Here is a 26,974-nt window from a genome sequence, read left to right on the forward strand (position 1 = left end):
AGGCTGAGGCAGGCAGATCACCTGAGGTCAGAAGTTCAAGACCAGCCTGACCAACATGGAGAAACTCAGTCTCTACTAAAAATACAAAAAATTAGCCGGGAGTGTTGGCGCACGCCTGTAATCCCAGCTACTCAGGAGGCTGAGGCAGGAGAATTGCTTGAACCAGGGAGGCAGAGGTTGCAGTGAGCTGAGATCGCGCCATTGCACTCCAGCCACCTGGGCAACAAGAGCAAAAGCTCCATCTCAAAAAAAAAAAAAAAAAAAAAAAAAAAAAGATTGCTTGAGATGGGACAATTATCTTGATTATCAAGGTCATGCCAATACAGTCAGAAGGGTCCTTATTAGACAGAGACAGGAAGCTCAGAGTCAGAGAGAGATGTGCTGATGGAAACTGAGGCTGAAGTGATGTAGGGCCATTACCCAAGGAATTCAGGTAGGCTCTAGAAGCTGGAAAAAGCCAGGAAACAAAAGCCTCCAGAAGGAATAAAGCCTTGCCAACATATCTTAGACTTCTGACCTAAATACTGTAAGGTAATAAATGTGTGTTGTTAACCATGCAATTTGTGGTGACTTATTAGAGCAGCCACAGGAAACCTCCTGGTTCAGCTTCGTACTGGTTATTTTACTGTTGGAAACTTAACCTTTCTATGCCTCGGTGTCCTCATCTGTAAAATGGGGATGATAAAGGCAATAATTCTTATTTCCCAAGGTGGTTGCAAGCATAAAATGAAAATACCTGCAAATCAGTTACAATAACGCCCAACACTAAATATGTTAGCTGTTACCATAAGAATAGTTAATAGCTACCATTAATTGAGGGCCTGATAGGTACCAGGCACAATGTTACATGCCTTAGAAGAATGTCCTTGATTCTCCCCATCACCCTTGGGGGTAAAAATTTCAATCTCCACTTTGCAGATGAGGAAACAAACACAAAATAATTTTCCCCCAATCACTCTAGGACTGGAAGCATTTTAAACTTCGTGGTTTCTTGCATGCACCTGGGAAATGGTACTGGTTTGTGTTCTTTGCTGATAGAGGTGTTTTGGGAGGGGTTGGCAGGGTGACAGAAGGAAGGCCACAGGCTGGGCAGACAGGGGTCCTGATACCTCCTTCTCTTCCTACCTAGTACAGGAGGGAGTTAAAATCGGGCAAAGCTCATCTATCCACTCCCACCCCATCCATTTAGGGGTTCAATTACTGCCTCTCACTTTCCCACCAATGCCACCCCCACCCCGCACCCCCACCAGCACTCAGTCCTAGCAGCTTTTGAGCCAGATTTGGGGGCACTATGGGATAGGCCTGGTCGGAGAGCGAAGCGTTCAATCCGCTGGGGAATGGGATGGCGCAGGCTTGCTCAGACCCCAAGGATTCCTGTTGAGCCCCCTCCCTTCCTGCAGCCTGCATAAGGAGCCATCTGTTCTCGGCTGAATAAACAAGCAGGGGGAAGAAGCAGCGCCGGGTCTCCTGCCCCCGAGCCCGACCCCCTCACAATGCGCCTTTCTCCAAGGAGACGCCGCCCGGGCGCCGCCAGAGTGCGCTCCGTCTGGCTTCCCCTCCCCCTGGCGGCGCAGCAAGCCCCAAAAAAGAACCCTGTGGAAATCAGATTTTTTTTTTCTTTTTCTTTTTCTTTTTTTTTAAGAAAACAAATAAATCCAACAAAGAACTGAGCGCAGCACGCGGCGAGGGCATGCTGGTCTAGCACGTGCCCCTTCCGCCACCACCCGCTATCCCCCTGGCCCAGCAGTCCGCCTAATGGTCCGGGCGAGGCCAGCTCAGCTCAGTGTCGGAAGCCCGCCAGCGCCTCCGCCCCGACAGCCCAAGCCCGACGGGCCCAGGTTCTGCCTGGCCCCGGCGCACTGTCCATGGTGCCGCGCCCCAGCCCGGGTCTGGGCCGCCCGTGGCCCTCACTTCTGGTTGGTCAGCTGGTTCTCCAGATCCTCCAGGCGCGCCGTCAGCTGGGCCAGTGAGCGGTTAAGGAGGCCGTTGGGGTTCGCAGAGGTCCCTTCACTTTCCCTCTAGCCCGCGCCACCAGCCCCAAAGGATATGGTTCAGCGTCAGGCTCTCGAGCGCCCCCAGCGTGCGGCCCTGGAACTCCACGAGGCTTTCGCATTCGCATGGGCTCCGAAGCTCTGTCCCTGCGCTGATGCCCTCCTCTGTAAGCCGGGCACAGAGGGTCAGGGGGATGAGAAATTGCGCTAGCTTTGGCCCTCTGATTTCCCTGCACTGGGCCTATGGTTGAGTATATGGGCGTTGGATTCAGAGAGACCTGGGCTGAGTCCCAAGCTAAGAAGCTGTGAGATACTGAAAAACTCACTAACCTTTCTAAGCTCAGTTTCCTCATCTATAAAATGGATATAATGAAAGAATGTATGCATTAATGGCTTCGATGATTCATTCACTTGTGTGTGTGTGCGCGCGCGCGAAACTTACAAGACTGTTTATCAAACCTTAATGCTCACTGGAATCATCAGGAGAGCTTGTTAAAATATAGACTCTGATTCAGAATGGAGAAGGAGCTCAGAAGGTACATTTCTAACAAGCTCCCAAATGATGCTGATGCTCCTGGTCTGCGGACCACACTTTGAGTAGCACTCTCCAAATAAAATTTTACGCAACGATGAAAGTGTTCTACACCTGCCCTGTCCAAAGCAGTAGCCACAAGCTACATGTGGCTGTTTAACACTTCAAATGTGACTGGTGCTACTAAAGGACTAAAATGTATTTTATTTTAATCAATTGTAATTAAATAGATACTGCCTACCTTTGTGAAAAAGCACAGATCTAAAACACTGCCTGGTTCAAGTAAATACTTTACAACAGGGGTCCCCAACCCCCAGGCCATGAACCAGTACCAGCACATTACATGGACCAGTACCAGTCCGTGGCTTGTTAGGAACTGGGTCACACAGCAGGATGCGAGCAGCCAGCAGGCAAGGGTGCTTCATCTGTATTTATAGCTGCTCCTCATCACTCCTATTACAACCTGAGCTCCTCTCCTGTCAGATCAATGGCATTGTTAGATTCTCATGGGAGCACAAACCCTATTGTAAACTGTGCATGTGAGGGATCTAGTGCATGCAGCCTTCTTATGAAAATCTAATGCCTGATGATCTGTTTATTACATGATTGTATATTACAATGTAATAATAGAAATAAAGTGCACAATAAATGTAATGTGCTTGAATCATCCCAAAACCATCCTCCCCACCACATCATGGAAAAATTGTCTTCCACAAAACCACTCTCTGGTGCCAGAAAGATTGGGAACCACTGCTTTATAGTGTATTTCAACTAGACCAGTGATTCTCAAAGTGTGGTCCTTGGACCAGCAGCATCAGCATCGTGTAGGAATTTATCAAAAATGCTAATTACCAGACAACACCCCAGACTTACTGAATTAGAAAATCTAGAATTGAAGCCCAGCAATTTGTGTTTGTTTTTGTTTTGTTTTTTGAGCTCTGTCACCCAGGCTGGAGTGCAGTAGCGCAATCTCGGCTCACTGCAACCTCCACCTCCTGGGTTCAAGTGATTCTCCTGCCTCAGACTCCTGAGTAGCTGGGGTTACAGGTGCGTGCCACCATGCTCTGCTAATTTTTTGTATTTTTAGTAGAGACAGGGTTTCACTGTGTTAGCTAGGATGGTCTTGATCTCCTGACCTCATGATCCACCCACCTCGGCCTCCCAAAGTGCCGGGATTACAGCTGTCAGTCATTGTACCCAGCTGCAATTTGTTTTTAAAGGCCCACCAGGTGATTCTGGTGTGACCTAATCTTTAGGAACCACTGACCCTGATCCAACTCTATCTCCCCACACATCAACATATTGGGGGTTGGGCAGGAGGTCTTACAATTAAAATTGGCACATGTTTTTTTCTTAGCAGTACATAAAATAGTGGTGAATCTTAAAATGAATGGTATCTTAGATTCACTGAAATTCTATAAGCATGTGCCATTGTTAAGATTACAGGGAAGCTGAGTGCGGTGGCTCACACCTGAAATCCCAGCACTTTGGGAGACCGAGACGGGTGGATTACGAGGTCAGGAGATCGAGACCATCCTGGCTAACACAGTGAAACCCCGTCTCTACTAAAAATACAAAAAAAAACTGGGTGTGGTGGCACGCACCTGTAGTCCCAGCTACTCGAGAGGCTGGGCCAGGAGAACCACTTGAACCTGGGAGGCGGAGTTTGCAGTAAGCTGAGATCGCACCACTGCACTCCAGGCTGGGCAACAGAATGAGACTTCATCTCAAAGGAAAAAAAAAAAAAAAAAGAGAGAGAGATTACAGGGAATAACTCAGAAAAAAAAAATGCTACAACAAAAGTACCTTAGGAAAAAAAAGAAAAGGATTACAGGTAGTGAAATAATAAGCACAATGCCTGCCATTTAACCTTTGAAAACACTGCTGTAATGATTTAAAAGTTGTGTCTTCATCTTAGTCTTATATGTACTATGAACAAACTGCTGTAAGTCTTGCTATTGATAACAATCCACAAAGACCCCTAACTTCACAGATAGAGAAACAAAGGGTTGGAGACAGGGAATAGTCATACCACCAATTGGTAAAGAGCTTTGACCACAGAACCCAGACTTCTCTTAGAACTCAAGAGCTACAGGTAACCTTGGACAGCTAGTGCCTCCCCTGTTACAGAAAAGTTAAGGTAGGTGTGGGGGTAAGTGACTTGTCCAAAGTCACACTGCAGGGCCTGCAAGAGTCAGCACAGGAAGAGCTCTGAAAGAGCCCCTAATCTGAAAGAGCCACAATAATTAGAATTAGCTGGGAGGCGGGAAGGGAGGAGAGTTGGGGAAAGGAGTGTGTGTGTATATTTGTATATGTATATACCTGCACGTGTGTGTGCACACACATACACACATATATATTATATAATACAGCACATATAGCATATTATATATACTTTTTTTTTGAGACAGGGTCTCACTCTGTCACCAGGCTGGAGTGCAGTGGTGCAATCTCAGCTCACTGCAACCTCCACCTCCCAGGTTCAAGCAATTCTCCTGCCTCAGTTCCTGCCACTTTGCCCAGCTAATTTTTGTATTTTTTGGTAAAGACAGGGTTTCACCATGTTACCAAGGATGGTCTCGAACTCCTGATCTCAAGTGATCCACCTGCCTTGGCCTCCCAGAGTGCTGAGATTACGGGCATGAGCCACTGCACCCAGCTCCACTACATATATTTAAAAAAAAAAAAAAAAAAAAAAAAAACAGGTTCTCCAGACCCAGACCAGCCCTACTTAGTCTGTTTCTGAAGCTGGAGCCTGATAAACTGGAAGAAGAATCACATCTTAAGCCTGGGTTAGTGTCTAAAGTCTCTAGGGTAAAAGTTACCCTGGAGACATTCCCTATATCACCTAGAGCACAGTACACAGGATTCAAGAGCCCCCTTCTCCTCCACAAGTAGAGTTAGTCTCCTTTTCCTCAGCTGAGCACCAGATGGTGAAGTAGAGGGATTGCACTTATGAGGTATGCTGTCCACATTAAAAAAAAAAAAAAGAAAGAAAGAAAAGAAAAAGAAAAAAGGAAAGGAAAAAACATGCCTTTGCATACTTAAAATATACTCAGTCCTGCCACTTTGCCAAGTTCATAAGGTTGAATTCTAACAAGTTCAGGGGATATATGCTGTGACTCCACTTACAAATGCTGTCTGCTGTGCCTTCAAAAAAAATTCCCAAGTTATTCTGAACTTCCACTGATTTGGGGGACTGGTAGCCTAGTCTAGGGTTTCTTAGACTTTAACGTGCTTACAAATCACCTGAGAATCTTGTCGAAGTGCAAATTCTGATTCATTCGGTCTGGAGAGCACCAGAAATGCCTCAGTTCTAAGAAGCTACTGGGTGACCGCCCTGCCGCTGGCCTGCGGACCACATCTGGAGCAGCAAAGCTCTGTCTAGTAAGCCTAACCTCTGGCTATAACTACAGAGGAGGTAGGGATTGAATAGGAAGGGGAGATATCAGAGGGCGGGCAATGAGAGAGAGGAGGAGCCCCGAGAGAGGTGCGCTCACCTGGGCAGATGCTGCCTCTGAGGTTCTGCAGCAGGTGCGTCATGGTGCCGAAGTCCGGGGCATAGGACACGTGCAATTCAGCTGGCTCCGAGGCGATCTCACGCAGCTCCGCCTCCACCGCCTTGCCCACGCCCACGGCATACATGACGATGCCTACAGGGCCGGGGACTCAGAGGGTGCCCTAGGCCTCGGGAAAGCTGCCTGCCCACGTCTAACCCAACCCCAGCCCACTGTGTCCCATGAGAAGCCCACCTTCCTCCTTGGCACGCGCTGCCCACACCGAGATGTCATCCTGGGAGCGGCCATCTGTGAAGACCAGGCCAACGCGAGGCACGTTGAGAGCACGGGGCCGTGCACCCTGTGCCTCTGAGAAGCTGTGCTCCACCATGTGCTGCAACGCCAGCCCTGTCATGGTGCCCCGTTCCATGTACTCCACAGCCAGGACCGCCTGCTTCACCTCGGCTGCGGTGCCGTAGCGACCCAGAGGGAACTCGGTGCGCACGCGGCTCGAGAACTGCACCAGTCCCACGCGCGTGCCCTCGGGGGACACGTCTAGGAAGTCCACAATCTGGTTCACGAAGCGCTTCACCAGCTCGAAGTTTTGTGGACGCACGCTCTTGGAGCCGTCAACCAGCAGAACAAGGTCCACGTGGCCTTCCCGGCACCCTGCACAGCCAGAAGAGCTTGAATTGAGGACCAGATTCTTGACTGGCGGCAGCTGTCTATACATCTAGTCGTTCATTCGCCAACATTTATTATACAACAGACATTTCCTGAGTCCTTCCTGTGCCAGGCAGTGTGCTAAATAATAATAATTATCAACATTATCATCATCATTGCCCTTGACATTTATTCAGTGCTTAGAACAAACCAGACACTCTGCTAAAAGCATCTTTTTAACAACAATCATAATGACCACAATAACTACCATTTATTGATCATGTACTATGTATCAGGCACACTTCTAAGCACGTACCAGTATTAACAATAATAATAACAAAACCATTATTTACCGACAGCTTACGATGTGCCAGGTACTGGGTGAAGTGCTTATATATATTCTCAATCCTCCCAGAAAGCTTGAGTATTGTCCCCATTTTCTATAACCTGAGGTTCTGATGGATAAAGTGACTGCCCCCGATTTCATAGCTAGTACTGACTGAGCCAAGACATGAAACCAGGTCCGTCTGACTCCAAAACCCATGCTCCTGAATGACTCTACAATGTCACCTCCCCTATTCCGAGCCAGGGAATTTGCTAGGACCAAAATGTGGTGTGTGTTGGCGTGGGGAGGTTTTCAAAGGTTTTGAAAGAATTAAAACATAATCCTGATCCATGAGGACAGAGCAGAGCAAGTCAGACATGCCATATGCTCTGGTCAAGGAAAGTGCTAGAAGAGAAGAGCATTCAGGGACCCCAAGGTAGGAACAGTGCATTCTTCCTGGAGTTGTTAAGGAAGGCTGCCTGGAGGTGATGGCATTCTATCTGATTTTTGTTATAAACTGAATAAGTGTGTTTTCCAAAATTCATTTGTTGAAACCCTATGCCTTAATTTTAGACTTGGGAGGTGAGATCTGTGGAGGTAATTAGGATTAGATGAGGACATGAGGGTACAGCACTCATGAGTAAAATTACTGTCCTTATAAGAGTCTGAAGAGGTCAGGCTTGGTGGCTCCCAGGACTTTGGGAGGCCGAGGCAGGCAGATCACTTGAGGTTAGGAGTTCGAGACCAGCCTGGCTGAGATGGCAAAACCCCATCTCCACTAAAAATACAAAAATTAACCAAGCATGGTGGTACGCACCTGTAGTCCTAGCTACTCTGGAGGCTGAAACAGGAGAATCAGTTGAGCCCCAGAGGCGGAGGTTGCAGTGAGCCGAGATTGTGTCACTGCACTCCAGCCTGAGAAACAGAGGGAGACTCAGTCTCAAAAAAAAAAAAAAAAAAAAAAGAGTCTGAAGAGGGCTTGCTTCCTGTCTTCACTATGTGAGGACACAGCAAGAAGACTGGTGTGTGTGTGTGTGTGTGTGTGTGTGTGTGTGTGTGTGTGTGTGTGTGTGTTGGCGTGGGGAAGCTTTGAAAGGTGTGCCATCTAAAAATCAGAAAACAGGCTTTCATTAGACACCATATCTGCCGGCACCTTGGTCTTGGATTCCTCAGCCTCCAGAATTGCAAAAAATAAATATTGTTTAAGCCACCTAGTCTATGGTACTTTGATATAGCAGCCTGAATAAACTAAGACAGTCTTGAAAGATCAGTAGGAGTTTGCCAAGGCAGTAAGGGACAGTCTAGAAGGTGGGATGCAGTATGTGCAGAGGCTTGGGATCTAGGGAGTTCCTGACACATCCAAGGAGGGGCAGGCCAGTAAGACTGAAATGTTCAAGCATGACAGGAGATGGGCAGATGGAGTTGGCTGAAGCTAGATCGTGATGACCTAAGGCAGTGGTTTCAAAATTTTTATCACAGCCCACAGTAAAAAAAAAATAATGATAATACATCATGAGACATTTCACATAGAACTAAAGTTTCAGAAATAATATAACTCTACAGGCAGTAAATTCTATATTGTCTTCCATTCTTTATTTTTTTAATGTTGGTTGTAACCCAGAGATTTGATTTCATTATTCATTAATGTGGTTCTGCTCACCATTTGAAACACTTAGGGGTAAATCATTTGATCTTTCTTCTGTAGGCATTGGTGAGCCACATAAGGCTTGTGCACGAAGGAGGAATGTAATCTAGTATGTATTTTTTAAATTAACATTGACAGCAGAATAGAGGATTGTAGAAAAGAGATGGAGGCAGGAAATGGCATACCCTCCAATGTCACCCCCACCACACACACACATTCACACCACAGCCTGGGGGCCACAGCAAGGACAAAGTCAAGGACACTCTGAATGTGGGCAATGGGGCAGAAGCCAATAGAACGCCCTCCCACCCGTTACTCACGGTCGCAGCTCTTGCCATCTGCCTGAAGTTGCCGCCCCTCGGGGCACAGGCAGCGGTAGGAGAGGCCCTCGCTCACACACTGGAACTCACAGCCATGGTCCACGCCATTGCAAAGGTCCCGGACTGAAAAGAGAGACAGGTCAGGATGAGTCTGGATGGACCCCACCAGCTAAGATCTCTTACCCCTCCCACAAATGTAGGAGAGGCCGTCTCACCCTGACAGCTCCTCCCATCGGGCTGCAAGTCATGGCCCTCTCTGCAGTGGCACCGTGGCCCACCAGGGGTGCTAACGCACTCATGCTGACAGCTATGGTTGCTAAAGCTGCAGTAGTCAATGGCTGGCAGGAGGGAAGAAACAGCAAGATGTTGCCTCTGATTGGAGCCCTCGCAGGCCACAGTCCAGGGTGTGGTGGGAGGGCGGGGGTGTTGCTCACCCCTGCAGCTCCTCTGGTCCTGCTGGAGTACAAAGCCAACTTGGCAGCGACAGAAATAGGAGCCCGGGGAATTGACGCAGTGGTGCTCACATCCATGGGTTCCTTCAGCACACAGGTCAATGGCTGAGGAAGAGATGGGGTCAGTCTATGCCCAGGGCTGCCCTTCTCAGCTCTGGTAGCACAACCACCTGAGGAAATTTGTAAAAATACCTATGCCTGGGCCCCAACCCCAACAATCCTGACCTAATTAGTCAGGGGCCCTGTCCTCAAGATGCTCTCTGACTTACAGAGGACAGGTTTGGCCATTTTACCTGTCTGAGCCTCCATTTTTCTCTTTGCAAAATGAGACTATAATGGAAAAGAATGATTGCTGTTCACAGTTTCCTTCTGTGGAAGTTGGGGAACTATTGCCCTGTTGAGCATCTTGATGGTCTAGACAGGCAAAGATGGCCGAGAGCTGGACTGGAGACACGATAATTACCCTGTATAAAAAAGTGAGTATTTGGGGTTCCTGGAAAGGAGATGAGAGTGGAGAGAGAGAGAGAGAAAAAAAAAAGAACAAGAGAGCCAGTATGAAGATGAGTAACTCTGCGGGTTGAGGCTGCCCGTGAAAAATCCCTTGCACTGGGCTGACTGAGGACTTTTAGAAACAAAGCTGTCGAATATTCAATTATAATGAGTTGTGTGTGTGTGTGTGTGTGCCCCCTGCATACAAGTATGCAAACCAAAGAAGAGGTTGATTAACATGCATGGAACAAGAACAGCATGTGCAGGGTTGAGAAATGAGAGAGGATCCATAAATCAAATGAATTTAGCAGAGGCTCACAGCAAGAGGTGACCACCAGAACATAAGCACTTGGGGGAGTTTCAGAGGTCTTGGAGAGGGATTTGAATGTTAAACAGTCATCAAATCAGAGTTCAAGCCAACTTTTAGTTTCTAGAAACAAGAAGACGCTGGCTGACATCTGGGTTATCAGGATTACATGATTTCTTTTTCCAGGTTGTTGTGAGGCTGAGAGATAATAATGGGTGTAATGCTCCTAGCACAATGTCTAATACTAACCTGGCACTCAGTAAAAAACCCAATTGCATAAGCAAGGTATTGTGTGCCATAGCTTTTCAGAAGACAAAAATGAAGAACCAGCTCAGACCTGTAATCCCAGCACTTTGAGAGGCAAAGGCGGGAGGATCTCTTGAGCCCAGGAGTGTGAGACCAGCCTGGGCAACATAGCAAGACCCTATCTCTTAAAAGAGAGAGAATCTTGAAAGATTTGCAAGGGCAGAGGGGAGCAGCAAGGGCAGCTCGGGTGAGCAGCACACAAAGAGCTCATGGGCGGCATGAGTGGGGAGACCCACCTAACTAAAGACCCCCCAACAGTATCTAAGAAGAGAAACTGTAAGGACGTGCCTGTAAGAAGACAGAAACGGTCGGGCACAGTGGCTCATGCCTATAATCCCAGTACTTTGGGAGGCCAAGGTGGGCAGATTACTTGAGGTCAGGAGTTCGAGATCAGCCTGGCCAACATGGTGAAACCCTGTCTCTACCAAAAATACAAAAAATAGCTGGGTGTGGTGGTGGGCGCCTGTGATCCCAGCTACTTGGGAGGCTGAGGTACAAGAATCGCTTGAACCCAGGAGGCAGAGGTTGCAGTGAGCCAAGATCACACCATTGCACTCTAGCTTGGGCAACAGAGCAAGACTCTGTCTCAAAAAGGAAAGGAGAGGAGAGGAGAGGAGAGGACAACAGAAACAAGTTTGGGAGGAGAATTGGAGTCTGAAAACAGAAAGAGGGCAGAAAGCACACTGAACTGTGGGCTCCCACCAGGGACTTGTGTGAACCCAGGCAATACCTTTCTTTCTTAGGTCTGTAAAGCGATGGATGTGTGCTTTTACTGCCAAAGGCCCTTCCAGACTCATTGGTCTGATGTTGGGGCAATGGAGATTTAAAGAATGTTCAGGAGCAGTGAGATTGCAGGACAGGGGTAGCTCTCACCCAAACAGCTCTTGTTATCTGCTGCTAGCTTGTAGCCCGGGTTGCAGGTGCAGTGGAACGTGCCCGGGACATTGACACATTGGTGCTGGCAACCATGTCCCCGCTCAGCACACTGGTCCTTCCCTGAGGACACACAGGACTAGAATCAGCAGGGAACAGATGGGCAGAAGCCTCCAACAAGAGAGAGAAGGATGGGGATGGGGTCCGAGGCAGGCATCACCTTCAAATGGCTTTCAGAAGTAAATAACTAATTTGAGAGGGGCCATACCCAATGGGAGGGCTTAGGGAAAGAATAAGGCTTAAGGAGCCCCTGTGAGTAGGCTCAGAAAAGGAGGCACCCAATTAGACATGTCAGTGGGCTAAGACAGGACTACACAGGGGCAGGAGTGGGTAGGAGGTGGAGAGGTGTTAAATCGAGATGGGCGGACTAAACTCAAAATGTGACTGGAACAGCTCTTGTAGCATTTGTGGGAGGAGCTAAGATGATAACGGAAGAAGCCATCCCCATGTGGGAGGGCCACGACTCTTTAGAGCAGCCCATCCCTCTTAGCTTTGAGAATCACTGGTTCCTTGTGTGCAGGAGGTTGGTGCTGGAGTTTGACATTAAGCCTGTGGTAGGCTGTGGCGGGGGGCAGGGCAAGAAACTATAGTTTGCTCCTTGTTGATGGAGCTTGAGCAGAAGTGGTCAGAGCTGAAATCTGACACAGCCTGCGGTAGGTCAGAGCAGCTCTAACTGGAAAGTGCGGGGCCACCCCACGGGATGGGATTTACTGTGGTGGGAAAGGAATCCAAGCATTTGGATTAAGAGTTCGAGCTTCACTCCAGCACCCTCCTAACTCACCACACAGCCGGCTCTGGAACTGCAGGCCGAACTCCTGGATGAGATCGAAGGACTCTACGAGGAAGACGTGCTCGTCTAGCGGGGGCGATGCCATGGCGCGCAGGGAGCCCACGTCCGCGCGCTGCACCCCCACCGCGTAAATTTCAATGCCGCGGGCGCGGGCCTGTGCCGCCACCTCGGCCACGCGGTCCTGGGGCCGCCCGTCTGTCACGATGACAGCGACGCGCGGCACGCGCTCCTCCGGCGGGCGCGCGCCCTCGGCCACGCTGAAAGCCACGTTCATGGCGTACTGGATTGCCAGTCCCGTCATGGTGCCTTGCGCCAGCGGCACCAGGTCGCGGATGGCGCGTTCCATGTCCTCGCGGCGCGAGAACGCGCGGAGAGGGAAGACGCTCTGCACTTGACTCGAATACTGGATCACGCCAACGCGCGTGGCGTTGGGACCCACGTTCAGGCCTCGGAGGAGGCCCACGAGGAACTGCCGCATGGTCTCGAATTCGAAAGGGCGCACGCTGCGGGAGCTGTCAATCACGAACACCAGATCCAGGGGCCCAGTGTGACACCTGGGACCTGCGGGGAGATCAGTGAGGACTCTCCTAGGTCAGCAAAGCCTCACCTCCGAGGAGAACTCCAGGGAAACCCAGAGGAAATGCTGCTATGACGGCATAACAGCGCCCAGCACAGCAAACGCAGATTAGATAGATGCACTCACTCGGCCTGTGCCTAGTACCTGGGCTAGGAGATTTCACAAATTCCCTCATCTTACAGCTCTGAGGGCTATTCTGAGGAGGTATTACCCATTGACGAGGGGGCAAGGAAGCGTCGCAAACTCAAAGCCTGCAGGGACCAGGCAGGGAACGTGGATGAACTGGTTGGGTTAGGACGGTGGAGACCCAAAGAGCCCCTATCACTCCTAATTGGGCAGGAAGCTCCATCCAAATGCTGCCATGCGCCTGCAAATTGGATGTTAGCAGATCCCTGGATTTTTCAAGAAAAGTACTAAACAGGGATTTTTATGTAGAATTTCCTGGTTTTTTCATGTTTTCAAATAATTTTTCCAAATTAAAAACCCAATGGGCAGATACTGCATGTGCCCAAAACTAAGCCACATCCTACAGATGAAGAAACTGGGGCCCAGAAAGCTGAAGTGGGAAACTTAAACCCAGTCCCATATGTTCCAAAGCCCTAGCTTCTCTCTCCCCAGCAGGAGGAGCTGGCTGCAGAAGGAGGACCTGCTTCTGCTCCCCTCCTCCCACTGGTGAGATCTGGGCCCCAGTTCACCTGCCAACTGGAGCTGGCTTTCCCAGGGCTGAAGAAGGAACAGCAACACGAGCCAGCAAAGAAGGCCTCTCATGGCGCTTGGGGACAGAGAATGGAGCTGTCAGATCCTGAAGGGAGGAAGGAAAACAGAAAAGAAACATTATTTACAGAGCTCTTATTCTGGGTGATAGGCACTTGGAGGGGGAAGAGAGTTAGGGGTTTATTTTACTAATCTCTCTATTTTTGTGCATGTTTGAAATGTTTCAGAATTTAAAAATTCTCATCACAGTGGAATTGGTGGGAAACGCAAGAGATTCTTTTTTTTTTTTTTCTTTTTGATGGAGTCTTGCTCTGTTGCCCCGGCTATAGTGCAGTGGTATTATCTTGGCTCACTGCAACCTCTGCCTCCCAGGTTCAAGTGATTCTCCTGCCTCAGCCTCCCGAGTAGCTGGGATTACAGGCTCCTGCCACCATAGCTGGCTAATTTTTTGTATTTTTAGTAGAGAGAGGGGTTTTTGCCATGCTGGCCAGGCTGGTCTCCAACTCCTGACCTCAGGTGATCCTCCCACCTCAGCCTCCCAAAGTGCTGGGATTACAGACATGAGCCACCGCGCTCAGCCCACAAGAGATTATTTGTGGAACTGCAGAATACTAAATAAGAATAGATATGTAGATACAAATATAAAAAATTTAAACAGAAAAAAACAGGTCTTTCTTAAATGTCAGGCACAGTGTTAAACGCTCGTCACGCATTGTGGCATTTAATCCTCTCTGCAATTGTAAGAGTAAGGCTGTGATTGTCCCTATCATACAGACAAGGAAATTGAGGCTCAGAAAAGTTAAGCGCTGGTACCTAAAGTCATTCGGCCAAAAAATGGCTGCGACAGGACAGAATCCCACGCCTGCTGGTTTCTGTGAGCCACTCTGGGCGTTTGGTGCCTCTCCTCCTGCCAGGCGAACCTCTGCAGACAGAAGCCCTTCTCCACCTCGGCCCACTCCCCTACGCACACAAGGTTCTGTGTGGCTGTCTTTGCAACTCGTCAACTCCCCCCCGCCAGACTCCTCCATACACACAAACACAGACACGTACTGCCCAACCGCAGGCGGCGGGGAGGGGCTGCGCCCCGTTGCGGGGGTTGAGCGTGGTGGCGCGGCAGCCAGTGGACCAAAACCCACCGCGCACAAGAACGTGCGGCTTGGGGCCTGTTTCCCGCCTGCTCTCAGGAGCGACCGCCAGGGGACGCCCGAGATGGCAGGGGGCGTGGGAAGCTCACATCTGCCCAGCAGGTGCGCCAACTCGGAGCAAACAGGGGGCTGGGGCCCGGGGCCTTGGAGATAAGGCCTGGACAGGATATATCCCGCGCAGGAGCTAGGGAGCAGGGGTGTGCAGGTTTCCAGCCACAGCAGCACTGGACTCGTCCAGGGGCAGCGAGTGAGCAGCTGGGGCCCCGTAGAGCCGCCATGGACCCTGCAGGGGCAGCAGGTGAGCGCTCACCCTCCCGTGGCCCGGAGACGCCCCGTGAGAACTACGAAGGACCCCCCCCCACCCCGCCCCACTGTACAAATAGGAAAACTAAGGCCCAACAAGGCAGCCCGCCGAGCTGCAAAAGCAGGATTAGAACCTAGGGCTCCTGGTTCCCCTTCTCCCTCTTGAGGCCCCCTGGCGCCTGGAAGTCACTAAATCTCTTTTCCTTCCAGTTCCTACCCCACCCCCGCGCCCCATGCTGAAGCTGTGTTAGCCATTTTTCTGTTGCTGTTTCCTGGCAGAGAGAGCCAGCCGCCCCTAACCCAACCGCAGCCCCGCCCCCGCCCCCCAATTCCGTGAATGCGCCTATTCTGAGCAAGGCCAGTGCCTGCTTCTCACTCCAGGCGACCTTCTCATCCCGGATTCTTCTCCCCTTTCCCCTCCCAGGCCTGGTAGAAGAACAGAAATCCCTCTGGCAGGGCCGGTCGTGGGAGGGTGACCAAGCAAGATGTGGCAGCGCTGGTGGAAGTGGGAGGGCGGGGAACCCTTCTCTGGTTTGGGCCACAGACGAGGCCAGCACCCCTGGGCAGCATGAGGCTAAGGCACAAGGGGCCTCTGCCACCTCCCATACTTTCCCACCCGGAGACGCCTCTGGGCCCCCAAATCTTGGTTAAGGTTCCCCTCATCCCATTCCTGGTCTGAGCCAACTTCTCACCTGGCACCCTGCCTCCACCCCAGGAATCCTAGAAAGTCACAATAGCGACTGCCTCAAAGTTCATCACCTTTCCAAACCCCTCATTCTACAAAGAAAGGAACTAGGTCCAGAGAGGGTAGTGTGTTGCTGAAGGGCACACAGCGATGTCTGGCAGGATTTACACTAGAACTCGGGATTCCTCTGAGGAGTTAATCCTTGCATTAAAAAGAAAGATTCAGAGATGCCCTGTGGTGGGGCTGAGGGAGTGGAGCAGCAAGGGAGGAAAGGCCTGTAAATAATTTCTCAAATGTCCCTCAGGGACATTTCAGGGGGTTCCTGGAGGGACGAGAGTAGAAAAGGGATGACCCTATTTTGATGGCTTTGCTGGTGGGGGCTCGACTTGGAAAGGACCCTGCAGAAGTGGGGAAGGGCACTGCAGGTCCGACAGGGCACCATAGGCGGTGCCTCTGCTAAAATGCAGTTGCCTGATCTGGCTTGATGCCTACTCCCCTGCAGACCCCTCAATGCCTCCCAACCCTTTGGCTCACCTGAGCCTGCGGGACAGATCAGAGATGCAGCTGCAGAGCGAAGCCGACAGGCGGAGCCTCCCGGGCACTTGGACCAGGTAACGGTGTGGCAGCGTGCCCTAGGTGGGGACTGCCAGGCAGCTGGAGCACGCAGAGGCGGCGGCCGCATTTAACCCAGGGCTGGTGGGTGGGGAGGGGAAGCGCAGGCTGCAACCCCTCCCACTGGTAGGGAGGCATCGCCCTCCTTCCTCCTGAGGCGGGGCAAACCCAGCACCCCCTGCTCCTACCACCCTTGGAGCTGCAGACAGGGCTAGCTGCGGGCCAGGCTGGAATTCGGCTACAGCAGGAGACTTGGGGAGACTGGGGCAGCCACACTCTGCAGCCGGAATTCATTGGAAGCTTAGAAGGCACTTCCCTAAGGAGAGCCCCAAGGGGTGGAGCGGTTCTGGCTGTGGCTGCTGCCTGTCTGGCCTGGCTTTCGAGGGTGCGGTCCTACGCTGTCCCCTCCAGGAGTGAGGAGAGACTCCGGTCCTGCCAAGAGGATAAAGGGCTCAGAAGGACAGCCTCAGTTTTCATGGCTCTCCTGGCCTCAACCTGCTAACCCCCCCAATGTCTCCCACCTCCCCTCCTCTACTTACTCCCTGCAATTGCTTGGACCGACCCACCCACATCGCTCAAGAACCCCAGGTTGAGAAGCCACCAGGCCTCTAGGCTCTAACCTGGCTAACTCTGCAGAACCAATGTCATCTGCCTTGACTTCTGTAATCAAGGGAAGGAAAGCCCACACAGCAACAGGTCACTTCTCATGGGAGAAAGGGAAGAATATGACTTTGGCCTCAGAAAGGCTCAGATTCCCCCAGGTCACCCCCCATCCTGGGGACAAGGTTTTGGGCCCTTTTCTGTTTGCAGGCAGGAGGCTAGAGAGCGCTCCAGGCCAGGAGCCCAATAAAGGCTCCCTCTTCCCCTCCCCGCTCCCTAGGATGGGGAAGCTTCATCTCTACCAATTCCATCAGCCCTAAAATACTCTTCTCCATCCCAAGGCCAGTATAAGTGTGGCCTTTGTGTCACAGCCACGTGTCCCTATGGCCCTGGGCTCCAATGGGCATGATGCCAGACCCGCAGAGTGGAACCTGGGTGGTCCCGTGGGCTCCATGCAGGCCTCATTGAGCACCTCGCAGCCTAAATATTTAGCCTACAATTTTCAGCCAAGTCTCCTCCTTACCTAATGCTTCCTCTTCCTGATCCCACGGGGGCAGAATATAGAGCAGTCCCCCCCACCCCCGCCACTTACTCTAACTCCCTGCCCACTTCATTTTACTCAACCTGAGTACTTGGACCCTGTGCCACCTTGACCCTTCTCCTTCCTGTGGCCGGTCGACCTGCCTGCCCCACTCCCAGGTCATCCCCAGAGCACACCACCATTCTGAGGGGAGGCGTGCGCAGGTGCCTGCAGCAACAGTGTGAACAGACTGTGCGGATTGTGCATGCCAAGGTGGCCCAGAAATCGTACGGAAATGAGAAGCGGTAGGTGCCTCGGCAGCCCCTCCCAAGTCTCTGCAACTGTCAGCCCTATGCACCCCTCTATCCACCCATTGGGCCTCTTTTAGACCCAGAAGAGGCCTCAGGGCTGAAATCTCAACTATTGGTCGACCAGGGCCTTGACCCTCAGCCACCATTAGCCCCCACTTTGGTCTATAGTTCTATAGCAGGAGATTTCCTGTGAATCTCCTGTCTCCATTCATTCACTCATTCTCCCATTTATTCACTTATTGATTTATTCAACAACTACTTACTGAGTGTTTATCATGTATGCACCAGGTACTGTGGGTACTGCTGGGCACTGGGCATACAGCTGAACAAGACAGAAACAGCCCCTGCTCCTTAGCCCACACTCTCACTCAAGTGTGGAAGAGACAGACAGTAAACTCCCCACAAATCAGTAACAAGACACTTGCAGATTATGATGTGCACTAAAAGGAAAACTGGACAAGGCCATTTGACAGAAACTGAAGGCAGGGGAGACATTAGCTAGAAAGGTCAAGGACGTCAAGAGACCTTTTGGGAGGTAACATTGGAACTGAAACTTGAATGTTAAAATGGAGCCAGACAGGAGAAAATCTGGGGAAAGCATGCTACAGTTAGAAGGAACAGAAGGGCTGGGCGCAATGGCTCACACCTGTAATCCCAGCAATTTGGGAGGCCAAGGTGGGCAGATGACCTGAGGTCAGGAATTCGAGACCAGCCTGGCCAATATGGTGAAACCCCCTCTCTACCAAAAATACCAAATTAGCTGGGCATGGTGGTGAGCGCCTGTAATCCCAGCTACTCAGGAGGCTGAGGCAGGATAATTGGTTGAACCCAGGAGGCAGAGGTTGCAGTGAGCCGAGATTATGCCACTTCACTCCAGCCTGGCAACAGAACAAGACTCAGTCTCAAAAAAAAAAAAAAAAAAAAAAAAAAAAGCAACAGAAAATGGGAAGACCTTGAGGCTGTACCAACTAGGCCTGTTTAAGGTACAAAAGAAGTCACAGTGGCTGAAATCAGAGAGAGGAGTTGTAGGAAGCAAGTTGGAGAGGGAAGCAGGGGTCGGATCGCAGGAGGACTTTTAATTTTTAACCAGTGGAGGATTTTAAGGAGTTAACATGATTTGACTCATGTTTTTAACAAAACATTCTTGCCAGCCTGGTGGTTCATGCCTATAATCCCAGCACTTTGGCAGGCCCAGGTGGGCAGATTGCTCGAGCCCAGAAGTTCCAGATCTGCATGGACAACATGACAAAACCATGTCTGTACAAAAAATACAAAAATTAGATGAGTGTGGTGGCTCGTGTCTGTAGTCTCAGCTACTCAGGAGGCTGAGGTGGGAGGATCAGTTGGGGAGGCAGAGGTTGCAGTGAGCCAAGACAGCCGAGATCAAGCTACTGCATTCCAGCCTGGGCAATAAGCAAGACCCTGTCTCAAAAAGTAAAAAAAGAAAAAGAAAGAAGGAAAGAGAGAGAAAGAGAGAAACAGAGAGAGAGAGAGAGAGAGAGAGAGAGAGAGAGAGAGAAAGAGAGAGGGAGGGAGAGGGGAGGGGAGAAGGAGGGAGCACTGTGGCTGCTGTGTGAAATGGGAAGGAGATAGAAACAGAACTTTCTGGAAATAGACCAGTTTGAAGGCTAATGTTGTGGTCCAGGCAAAAAGTAATGGCGGCTGGGATGAAGGGTGAGGTGGTAAGAAGCCAGTGGATTCTGAATATATTATATTTTGAAGGTGGAGTGGACACGACCTTCTGATGAGTTGAATGAGGGGTGTAAAAACAATAAGGGTTTGGATATGAATGGGGTTTACAGTCATGAAAAAGCGTGGGGAGAGGGGTGGGAGCGGGAGGAGGAAAAGAAGATTCTGCTGGGTTTATGCTACTACCGTGCGGTGCTTACAGGACAGCCGAGTGGAGATGGATGCACGAATCCATCACTCACTTAACTCCGCAGGTTCTTCTGCCCCCCGCCGTGTGTCTACCTCTCGGGGCCCGGATGGAGGGTGAAGCCAGGGCAGGACCAAGGTGAGGGCGGACTCAAGGGCTGCCGGCCGCCTGCTCTGTAGGGCGAAGCACGAGGTTGGGCCCGAGAGAGGGGCGGTTCGCAGGCGCAGTTTCCCCGCGCCCTCTGGCGGCGAGCGCTAAGCTTGCCTGGCACCTGCGTCCTCCCGAGTCCTTCCAGAGCCAGTTCGCGTCCCTTTCCAGCTCACCAGGCCGGGGAGACGGGGCCCACGGTCTGCGGTTACATGGGACTGGACAGCGCGTCCGGCAGCGCCGCTGAGACGCAGAAGCTGAATTTCGAGCAGCAGCCGGACTCCAGGGTGAGAGCGCACGGGAAGGGGTCCGATTCCTACTCCCATCCCTGCCTCTACTGGGAAAGGAAGTCTCCTTTATTACTCCCTTCCGAAAGCCAAGAGATAGGTGGGGAGACTGGGAGGCCGGGGTCTTGCCTTAAGGCAGAGCCTAAGAGTCTGGATGGTGGAGCTTCTGGTCACCTCCGACGGGACGGACGTCGATATCTGGAAGAGGTTGGTTCATCCGACAGGGGAGGGCTGGGATGAGACGGCCCTGTCCCCGCGAGCCCCCTAGGAATTCGGCTGCGCCAAGACCCTGTACATCTCAGATGCAGACAAGAGGAAGCACTTCCGGCTGGTGCTGCGGCTGGTGCTGCGCGGGGGCCGGGAACTGGGAACCTTCCACAGCCGCCTCATCAAGGTCATCTCGAAGCCCTCGCAGAAGAAGCAGTCACTCAAAAACACCGATCGTGAGCAGGGCGGGGCCTGACGCGGGAGGTGCATCCAAGCCCAGAGCAGCTAAATTGGGGCGCGGAGGTGGGGATAAGCTGCGCTATAGGGGTGGGGTCAGAGTGGAAAAAGTGGAGTCGGAGCCGAAAAGGGAAGGAGAAGGAGTCTGGATGAGAGGGTGCGGCTCAGGCCTGGGGATGAGAAAAGTTGGAGGATGGAAAGCAGAGAGGAAAGGGACAGATACCAAATTCCAGGTTGGGAGTTGGGGTCCCAGAACAGACAAAAGTTGAACTAGGCAGAGGTTGAACTAGGCAGGGGGGTTGAACTAGGAACAGACTAAAAGTGACATAGGCGGGGCACAGTGGCTCATGCCTGTAATCCCAACAATTTAGGAGACCGAGGTGGGCGGATCACTTGAGCCAAGGAGTTCAAGGATAGCCAGGGCAACATGGCCAAAGCTTGTCTCTACCAAAAAAAAAAGTTAGCCGGGCATGGTGGCCTGCACCTGCAGTCCCAGTTACTTGGGAGGCTGAGATCAGAAGATCAATAGAGCCCAAGAGGTCGAGGCTGCAGGGGACTGTGATAGCACCATGGCAGTCCAACCTGGGTGACAGAGTGAGATGCTGTCTCAAAAAAAATAATAATAATAAATAAGTTTTACTTTTGTTTTGAACTGAAAGATGTCCAGGCAGGAAAAGGAGGGAGCAGGCAAAGGTTCCAAACCAGGACTGCAGCAGGCCCTAGAAAAATAGCTGTGAACTGGGAATGCCCAGTTCACATTGCCCAATGTGTCTAGGCCTGTAGGCACATTAGCCAGGCCAGCACAAGGACAGAGGATTGGAAACTGTCTGGAATGTCCATGGGACCAAGCCAGGCCAGGGCACTGATAGCACCAACTAACCTTAACCCTCACCCTCACCCCCTCCCTCACCCTAATCCTAACCCTTACCCTCACCCTCACCCTCACCCTAACCCTCACCCTCACCCTCACCCTAACCCTAACCCCTAATCCTAACCCTGTCCCCTCACCCTAACCCTCACCCTAACCCTCACCCTCACCCTCACCCTCACAGTGTGCATATCCTCCGGCTCAAAGGTCTCTCTCTTCAACCGCCTGCGCTCTCAGACAGTCTCCACACGATACCTCTCTGTGGAGGACGGGGCCTTTGTGGCCAGTGCGCGACAGTGGGCTGCCTTCACACTCCACCTGGGTAATGACATCTGCAGGCCCTGGGGCTGGCACTTCACATACATTAGCTTATTTAACTTCCACCACAACTCCTTAAGGAAGGTAAACTCTGCCCCATGTGATTAAGGCTCAGAAACACAAAAAGACTTGACCACAGTCCCAATGAGCTGATGACTGTTTCAAGCTATTCTGACTCTGTTATCCATGCCTTTTCCCCTTATATCAGCTAAACTGCCTGCCCCCAACCCCTGCCCCCAGAGCAGACATTTGTGAGGATGGCCTCAGATGGCCTCTCCAGAATTAAAAACTTCAGTGTTAGCGGCTCCCCTGAGAACCACCCCCTCCCGCAGGGCCCATGTGTGATGTGAGGAAGAGCCAGAGGCAAGAAGGCAGGGTTTAAGGCAGAAGCTTGGGGGCAGCTGAAAACCTTGTCCCTTGCTTTTTTTTGACCCCCAGCTGATGGGCATTCTTCCCAAGGAGACTTCCTACCGCGAGAGGGCTACGTTCGCTATGGCTCCCTGGTGCAGCTCGTCTGCACGCTCACCGGCATCACTCTACCTCCCATGGTATAGCAAGGGAGGGTACACCTGGAGGGGTCCCCTCAGATCTATGCAGAGAGTGTGGCACACACAGGCAGGGCTGGAGAGTGAGGCCCCAAGGCATGGAGACACCTATTCTCACCCAGTGTCACTTAGGACCAGACAGAAGTCAAAGCTCAGGGGGAGTCTGCTAGTGCCTGTGTGGCTATTGGAGTAGCAGAGAGCCGGCTGGGAGGGCAGCCTCTGGATACCCAGGCTCCTTGCCACCACCGTTCTTACCACCCTTCCATTGCAGATCATTCGTAAAGTAGCCAAACAGTGTGCGCTCCTTGATGTGGATGAGCCCATCTCCCAGCTGCACAAGTGTGCATTCCAGTTTCCTGGCAGTCCCCCAGGAGAGGGTGGCACCTACTTATGCCTTGCCACAGAGAAGGTGGTGCAATTTCAGGTAAGAAGCAGAGAATACCAGCACCAAGTGTCCTGGAAAGTGAGAATGCAGAGAACCACAGAATGTAAGATCATCATCCTCACCATGGTTGCTACTTCCTGAGCAGCCTCCCATGGAACATTAAAATCATAGACCCCAGAACAGAATCATAGGATGTAGAAAAATAGTAATAAGTAATAGTATGAAGTGATATTCCTTCCCAAAGAATTTTAGAGTCATAAAATCGTGGGATATGGCTAGGCGCAGTGGCTCACGCCTGTAATCCCAGCACTTTGGGAAGCTGAGGTGGGCAGAACACCTGAGGTCAGGAGTTTGAGACTAAGATTGGCCAACATGGTGAAATCCCATCTCTACTAAAAATACAAAAATTAGCTGGCCATGGTCGTGGGCGCCTGTAATCTCAGCTACTCGAGAGGCTGAGGCAGGAGAATCGCTTGAACCCGGGAGGTAGAGGTTGCAGTGAGCACCATTGCACTCCAGCCTGGGTGACAAGAGTGAGACTCCATCTCAAAAAATAATAATAATAAATTGGGATATAAAATTGTAGAATGTAAATATAAATCATGATAGGTAATAGAGAGCAGAGAATTATTGAGAAAAGACTATTCGAAGCACAAATAAAGACACAGAATGTAGGAAATTATAGAATGTGGAAAATCATCATTATCATTAAGCAGTAGTACTCCCAAAAGAATATTATCATAGAATGTTAGGAGATTGAATTATAATTTGTGGAAAATAGCAAGTATTATTCCTTCCCCAAGAATATTCCTTCCCAAAGGAACAATATTCCTTCCCAAAGAATATTAAAATTGTAGATTGTTAGAGCATAGAATTGTACAAAGTTTAAAAAAAAAAATACAGAATTCTGGAATCCCAAGAAAAAACACCCTTAGAAATCAGCTATCCCAGGCCGGGCCAATGGTTCACACCTGTACTCCCAACACTTTGGGAGGCTGAGACAGGAGGCTCACGAGGCCAGGAGTTTGAGACCAGCCTGGCCAACATGGTGAAACCCTGTCTCTACTAAAAATACAAAAAAAAATTATCTGGGTGTGGTGGCCGGCACCTGTAATCCCAGCTACCCGGGAGGCTGAGGCAGGAGAATCGTTTGAACCCAGGAGGCGGAGGTTGCAGTGAGCTGAGATCAGGCCATTGCACTCCAGCTTGGGTGACAGAGCAAGATTCAGTCTCAGAAAAGAAGGATGGACGAAAGGAAGGAAGGAAAGAAGGAAGGAAGGGAGGGAGGGAGGGAGGGAGGAAGGGAGGGAAAGAAAGAGAGAAAGAAAGAAAGAAAGAAAGAAAGAAAGAAAGAAAGAAAGAAAGAAGAAAGAAAGAAAGAAAGAAAGAAAGAAAGAAAGAAAGAAAGAAAGAAAGAAAGAGAAAGAAAAAGAAAAAGAAAGAAAAGGAAGGAAGGAAGGGAGGGAGGGAGGGAGGGAGGAAGCGAGGAAGGGAGGGAAAGAAAGAAGGAGGGAGGGAGGGAGGGAGGGAGGGAGGGAGGGAGGGAGGAAGGAAGGAAAAATCAGCTAGCCCAACAAGCTTACTTAACTCTAAGTGAGAGAACTTAAGGGCACTGTCCAAGCTGAGGGGACAAGTGAACCCCAGAGCCTAGGATTAGTATCCAGTTCAGTCTAATGCAGAAGCCCACGTGCCATGCTGGCTCCCTACGCTGGTGGCCACCATGAGAAGCTTCGGCCTCGTCCCCTCGGGTCTCCTCCCAGGCTTCTCCCTGCCCCAAGGAGGCGAACAGGGCTCTGCTTAACGACAGCTCTTGCTGGACCATCATCGGCACCGAGTCGGTGGAATTTTCCTTCAGCACCAGTCTGGCGTGTACCCTGGAACCGGTCACCCCGGTGCCTCTCATCAGCACCCTAGAGGTGAAGCCGGGCGCTAGGGGCGTTGGGCAGGGGGACCCTGCCTGCAGTGGAGAGTGGGAGTGCTAGTGAGTGGAGGGCATCAGGTTCCCGCCCTGCTCGGTTCTCTCACCTCACCTGGTCCCACCCTCCCCCAGCTGAGTGGCGGCGGCGACGTGGCCACGCTGGAGCTCCACGGAGAGAACTTCCATGCGGGGCTCAAGGTGTGGTTTGGGGACGTGGAGGCGGAAACCATGTACAGGTACGGGGTGGGGAGGCAGCCTCCCTTGGGCCCTGGGGAGCTGGGGAAGGGGGCGCACGCGTCGTCAGAGTCGCCGCAGTTCTCACCCTGGTGCTCCACCCCCAGGAGCCCGCGGTCCCTGGTGTGCGTGGTGCCGGACGTGGCGGCCTTCTGCAGTGACTGGCGCTGGCTGCGCGCTCCCATCACAATCCCCGTAAGCCTGGTGCGCTCCGACGGGCTCTTCTACCCTAGTGCCTTCTCCTTCACCTATACCCCGGAATACAGCGCGCGGCCGGGTCACACCGGCGTTCCCGAGCCCGCCACCGACGCTGACGCGCTTCTGGAGAGCATCCATCAGGAGTTCACGCGCACCAACTTCCACCTCTTCATCCAGACTTAGGCGCGCCCAGGAATCCTGGCTGCCCACCGCGGAGGGCTGTGCCGGAGCCAGGCGCGGGGACGTGTTTCTGGGATCTAGGCCCTGCTTCCTTGCCCCTTTGCTGTAGAAGGGCAGCTGAAGGCTCACCCTAGAAAGCGGGCCTGGTGGCTCTTACCTGGCTCACTCCCTCCCTCCTCCTTACACATACAGGAAGACACGACCTAAGTGTGCTGTCTTTGTGTCCATCCTGTGTGGCTCTCCCTGTCTTCATCTCTTCTCACTCTGTCTCTAAACCTCTCTCTCTCCCCTCCCCCTCAGTACTTAGTCTATGAATCTATTTGTGTGGCCCTATCCCTCTGTCCTTTTCTCTCTTCAGCTCTCCCTGCCTCTCACACACAATTTCACATGCCCAGAGGAGCCAAGTCGGAGACATTTACCCTCCAGGCATCTGTGTCCTCTCTTGAAGAGAAAACACACAGCTTCACACACCCAGGCATAGGGGGCAAGCTCTTGGGGCACGAGGACCCTGGAGCACCAGGTCCTGCCTGGAATATTAGATCCACGTGGAGCACCGGGTCTCTCTGAGTCTCACCTGGGACATTTGGTCCCACCTGGAACACCAGTTCCCACTAGAGCACTGTGTCCTTCCCTGGAGCACAAAGACCTGCTCCTCCTGAGAATCCCTCTGACTGCAGCCAAGCAGAGTACCCTTGCCTGTGTTTGCTCCCTGGCCTACAGCTTTGGTGGCTGGGCAGGTGCCTGAACAGTGATGAGGTCTTGCCGCCTTAACTGTCCCCCCAGTCACTTTTCCCACAGGCCCAGCAGGATGCAGTCCTGAGGATCAGGGTTTCCACGGCTGCATTAAAATTAACCCTATCCGAGGCAGAGTTTGGTCTGTATGAGCCACCTCCCCAAGTGTGCCTCCCCCAACCCTCGCACCCACACACACAAAAAGGGGACCTGCACAGAAAGAAAATAACCATGAGTCTGATGGAGCAGAGCGCCTACCTTTTTGACATTTTCTAGAGGAGGAACAGGGTGCAGAGGCAGCTGGCATCCTGAGTCCTCGTCCCTGCCCTGGGGATGTTACTCTACTAGCTATCTCTCCATCCCAAGCAAGGGTGCACCCCAGGCCGAGAGGTGACCACAGGACCCTTTCGAAACAAAGCTTTCCCAGGATAGCCCTGGACAGAACTCCTGGGATTGACTGGGCAATAATGTAGTTGAGAGAGGGGCCTCTCTGCATGGGGCTGATGGACAGAATCACAATCTATTCCTGACCACCCTACCCACCCTCTACCTAGTCTGTGCTAGGTGGGGAAGAAAAACAACAACAACAACAACAACAACAAAACAGGCAGAACACTGGCTTGGGCTGTTGGAATCAAGGACACAGATAAGTATCATGGGTGCCAGCTACCTGTACTAGCCTCTGGTGGTGCCTGATGGGAAAACTGGTCTGAAATGTGGGTTCCAGGTTCTAACCCGCTGGGGAAGAACTTGACCTCCTAAGGAAGAGCTAATTTCTTGTAAAACTCCTCCTCCCCCAGGGTATGGAAAGTCCCATGAGAAAAAAAAAACTAACAATACCCAGAGGAGAGGAAACAGGGTATGTTCTTTAGCCTTCCCAAAGTCTTGACTAAATTCTGTCATCTGCGGTCAGCAGGCTGCAGCCCACTGTGAGGGGTGAGGAAGAAGTCTGTGGCCCCTGAAGGTGAATCTTGGTGGAGGAATGCAGCGAATGAGTTGAATGGGAAATATCCCTGAAATGAGTGCTTGACTCACCGTCCATGGTGGTGTTGAAGCAGGCAGCCAGGAGGAAAGAGGCTAAGAAGAGTGTCATAGCACATCACATGGGGAATTGGAGCTCAAGCG

The 26,974-nt window shown here is 51.5% G+C and overlaps 2 protein-coding genes across 5 annotated transcripts; one reads left to right on the forward strand and one right to left on the reverse strand.

Annotated features, from left to right (window-relative positions):
- Positions 1 to 1,630: 1,630 nt before the first annotated feature.
- Positions 1,631 to 16,600, reverse strand: MATN4 (matrilin 4). Of its 2 annotated transcripts, XM_010384240.2 has the most exons (11): positions 16,209 to 16,600; positions 13,523 to 13,629; positions 12,242 to 12,811; positions 11,401 to 11,523; positions 9,408 to 9,530; positions 9,189 to 9,311; positions 8,974 to 9,096; positions 6,276 to 6,689; positions 6,024 to 6,176; positions 2,049 to 2,156; positions 1,631 to 1,966 (listed from the first exon to the last, which is right to left on the reverse strand). In XM_010384240.2, the coding sequence occupies exons 2-11, from the start codon at positions 13,593 to 13,595 to the stop codon at positions 1,908 to 1,910; spliced, it is 1,869 nt and encodes a 622-aa protein (XP_010382542.1). In that variant the 5' UTR covers positions 13,596 to 13,629; positions 16,209 to 16,600; the 3' UTR covers positions 1,631 to 1,907. The 2 variants fall into 2 exon arrangements, with proteins under 2 accessions (XP_010382542.1, XP_010382543.1); XM_010384241.2 differs by lacking the exon at positions 9,189 to 9,311.
- On the forward strand, positions 14,887 to 25,322 carry RBPJL (recombination signal binding protein for immunoglobulin kappa J region like). Of its 3 annotated transcripts, none has more exons than XM_010384243.2 (12): positions 14,887 to 14,984; positions 16,177 to 16,285; positions 17,586 to 17,711; positions 19,661 to 19,731; positions 19,912 to 20,027; positions 20,296 to 20,470; positions 21,524 to 21,661; positions 22,096 to 22,205; positions 22,474 to 22,626; positions 24,348 to 24,503; positions 24,638 to 24,741; positions 24,847 to 25,322. In XM_010384243.2, exons 1-12 carry the CDS (start codon positions 14,963 to 14,965, stop codon positions 25,118 to 25,120), a joined length of 1,554 nt encoding a protein of 517 aa, XP_010382545.1. In that variant the 5' UTR covers positions 14,887 to 14,962; the 3' UTR covers positions 25,121 to 25,322. The 3 variants fall into 3 exon arrangements, with proteins under 3 accessions (XP_010382545.1, XP_010382544.1, XP_010382546.1); XM_010384242.1 differs by having other exon boundaries at positions 14,895 to 14,984; positions 19,912 to 20,234; positions 20,314 to 20,470; XM_010384244.2 differs by having other exon boundaries at positions 14,895 to 14,984; positions 19,912 to 20,234; positions 20,314 to 20,470; positions 24,638 to 24,703; positions 24,847 to 24,982.
- The last annotated feature ends 1,652 nt before the right edge of the window (positions 25,323 to 26,974 follow it).

The sequence above is a fragment of the Rhinopithecus roxellana genome, chromosome 13, assembly GCF_007565055.1.
Source record: "Rhinopithecus roxellana isolate Shanxi Qingling chromosome 13, ASM756505v1, whole genome shotgun sequence".
NCBI classification, from domain to species: Eukaryota; Metazoa; Chordata; class Mammalia; order Primates; family Cercopithecidae; genus Rhinopithecus; species Rhinopithecus roxellana.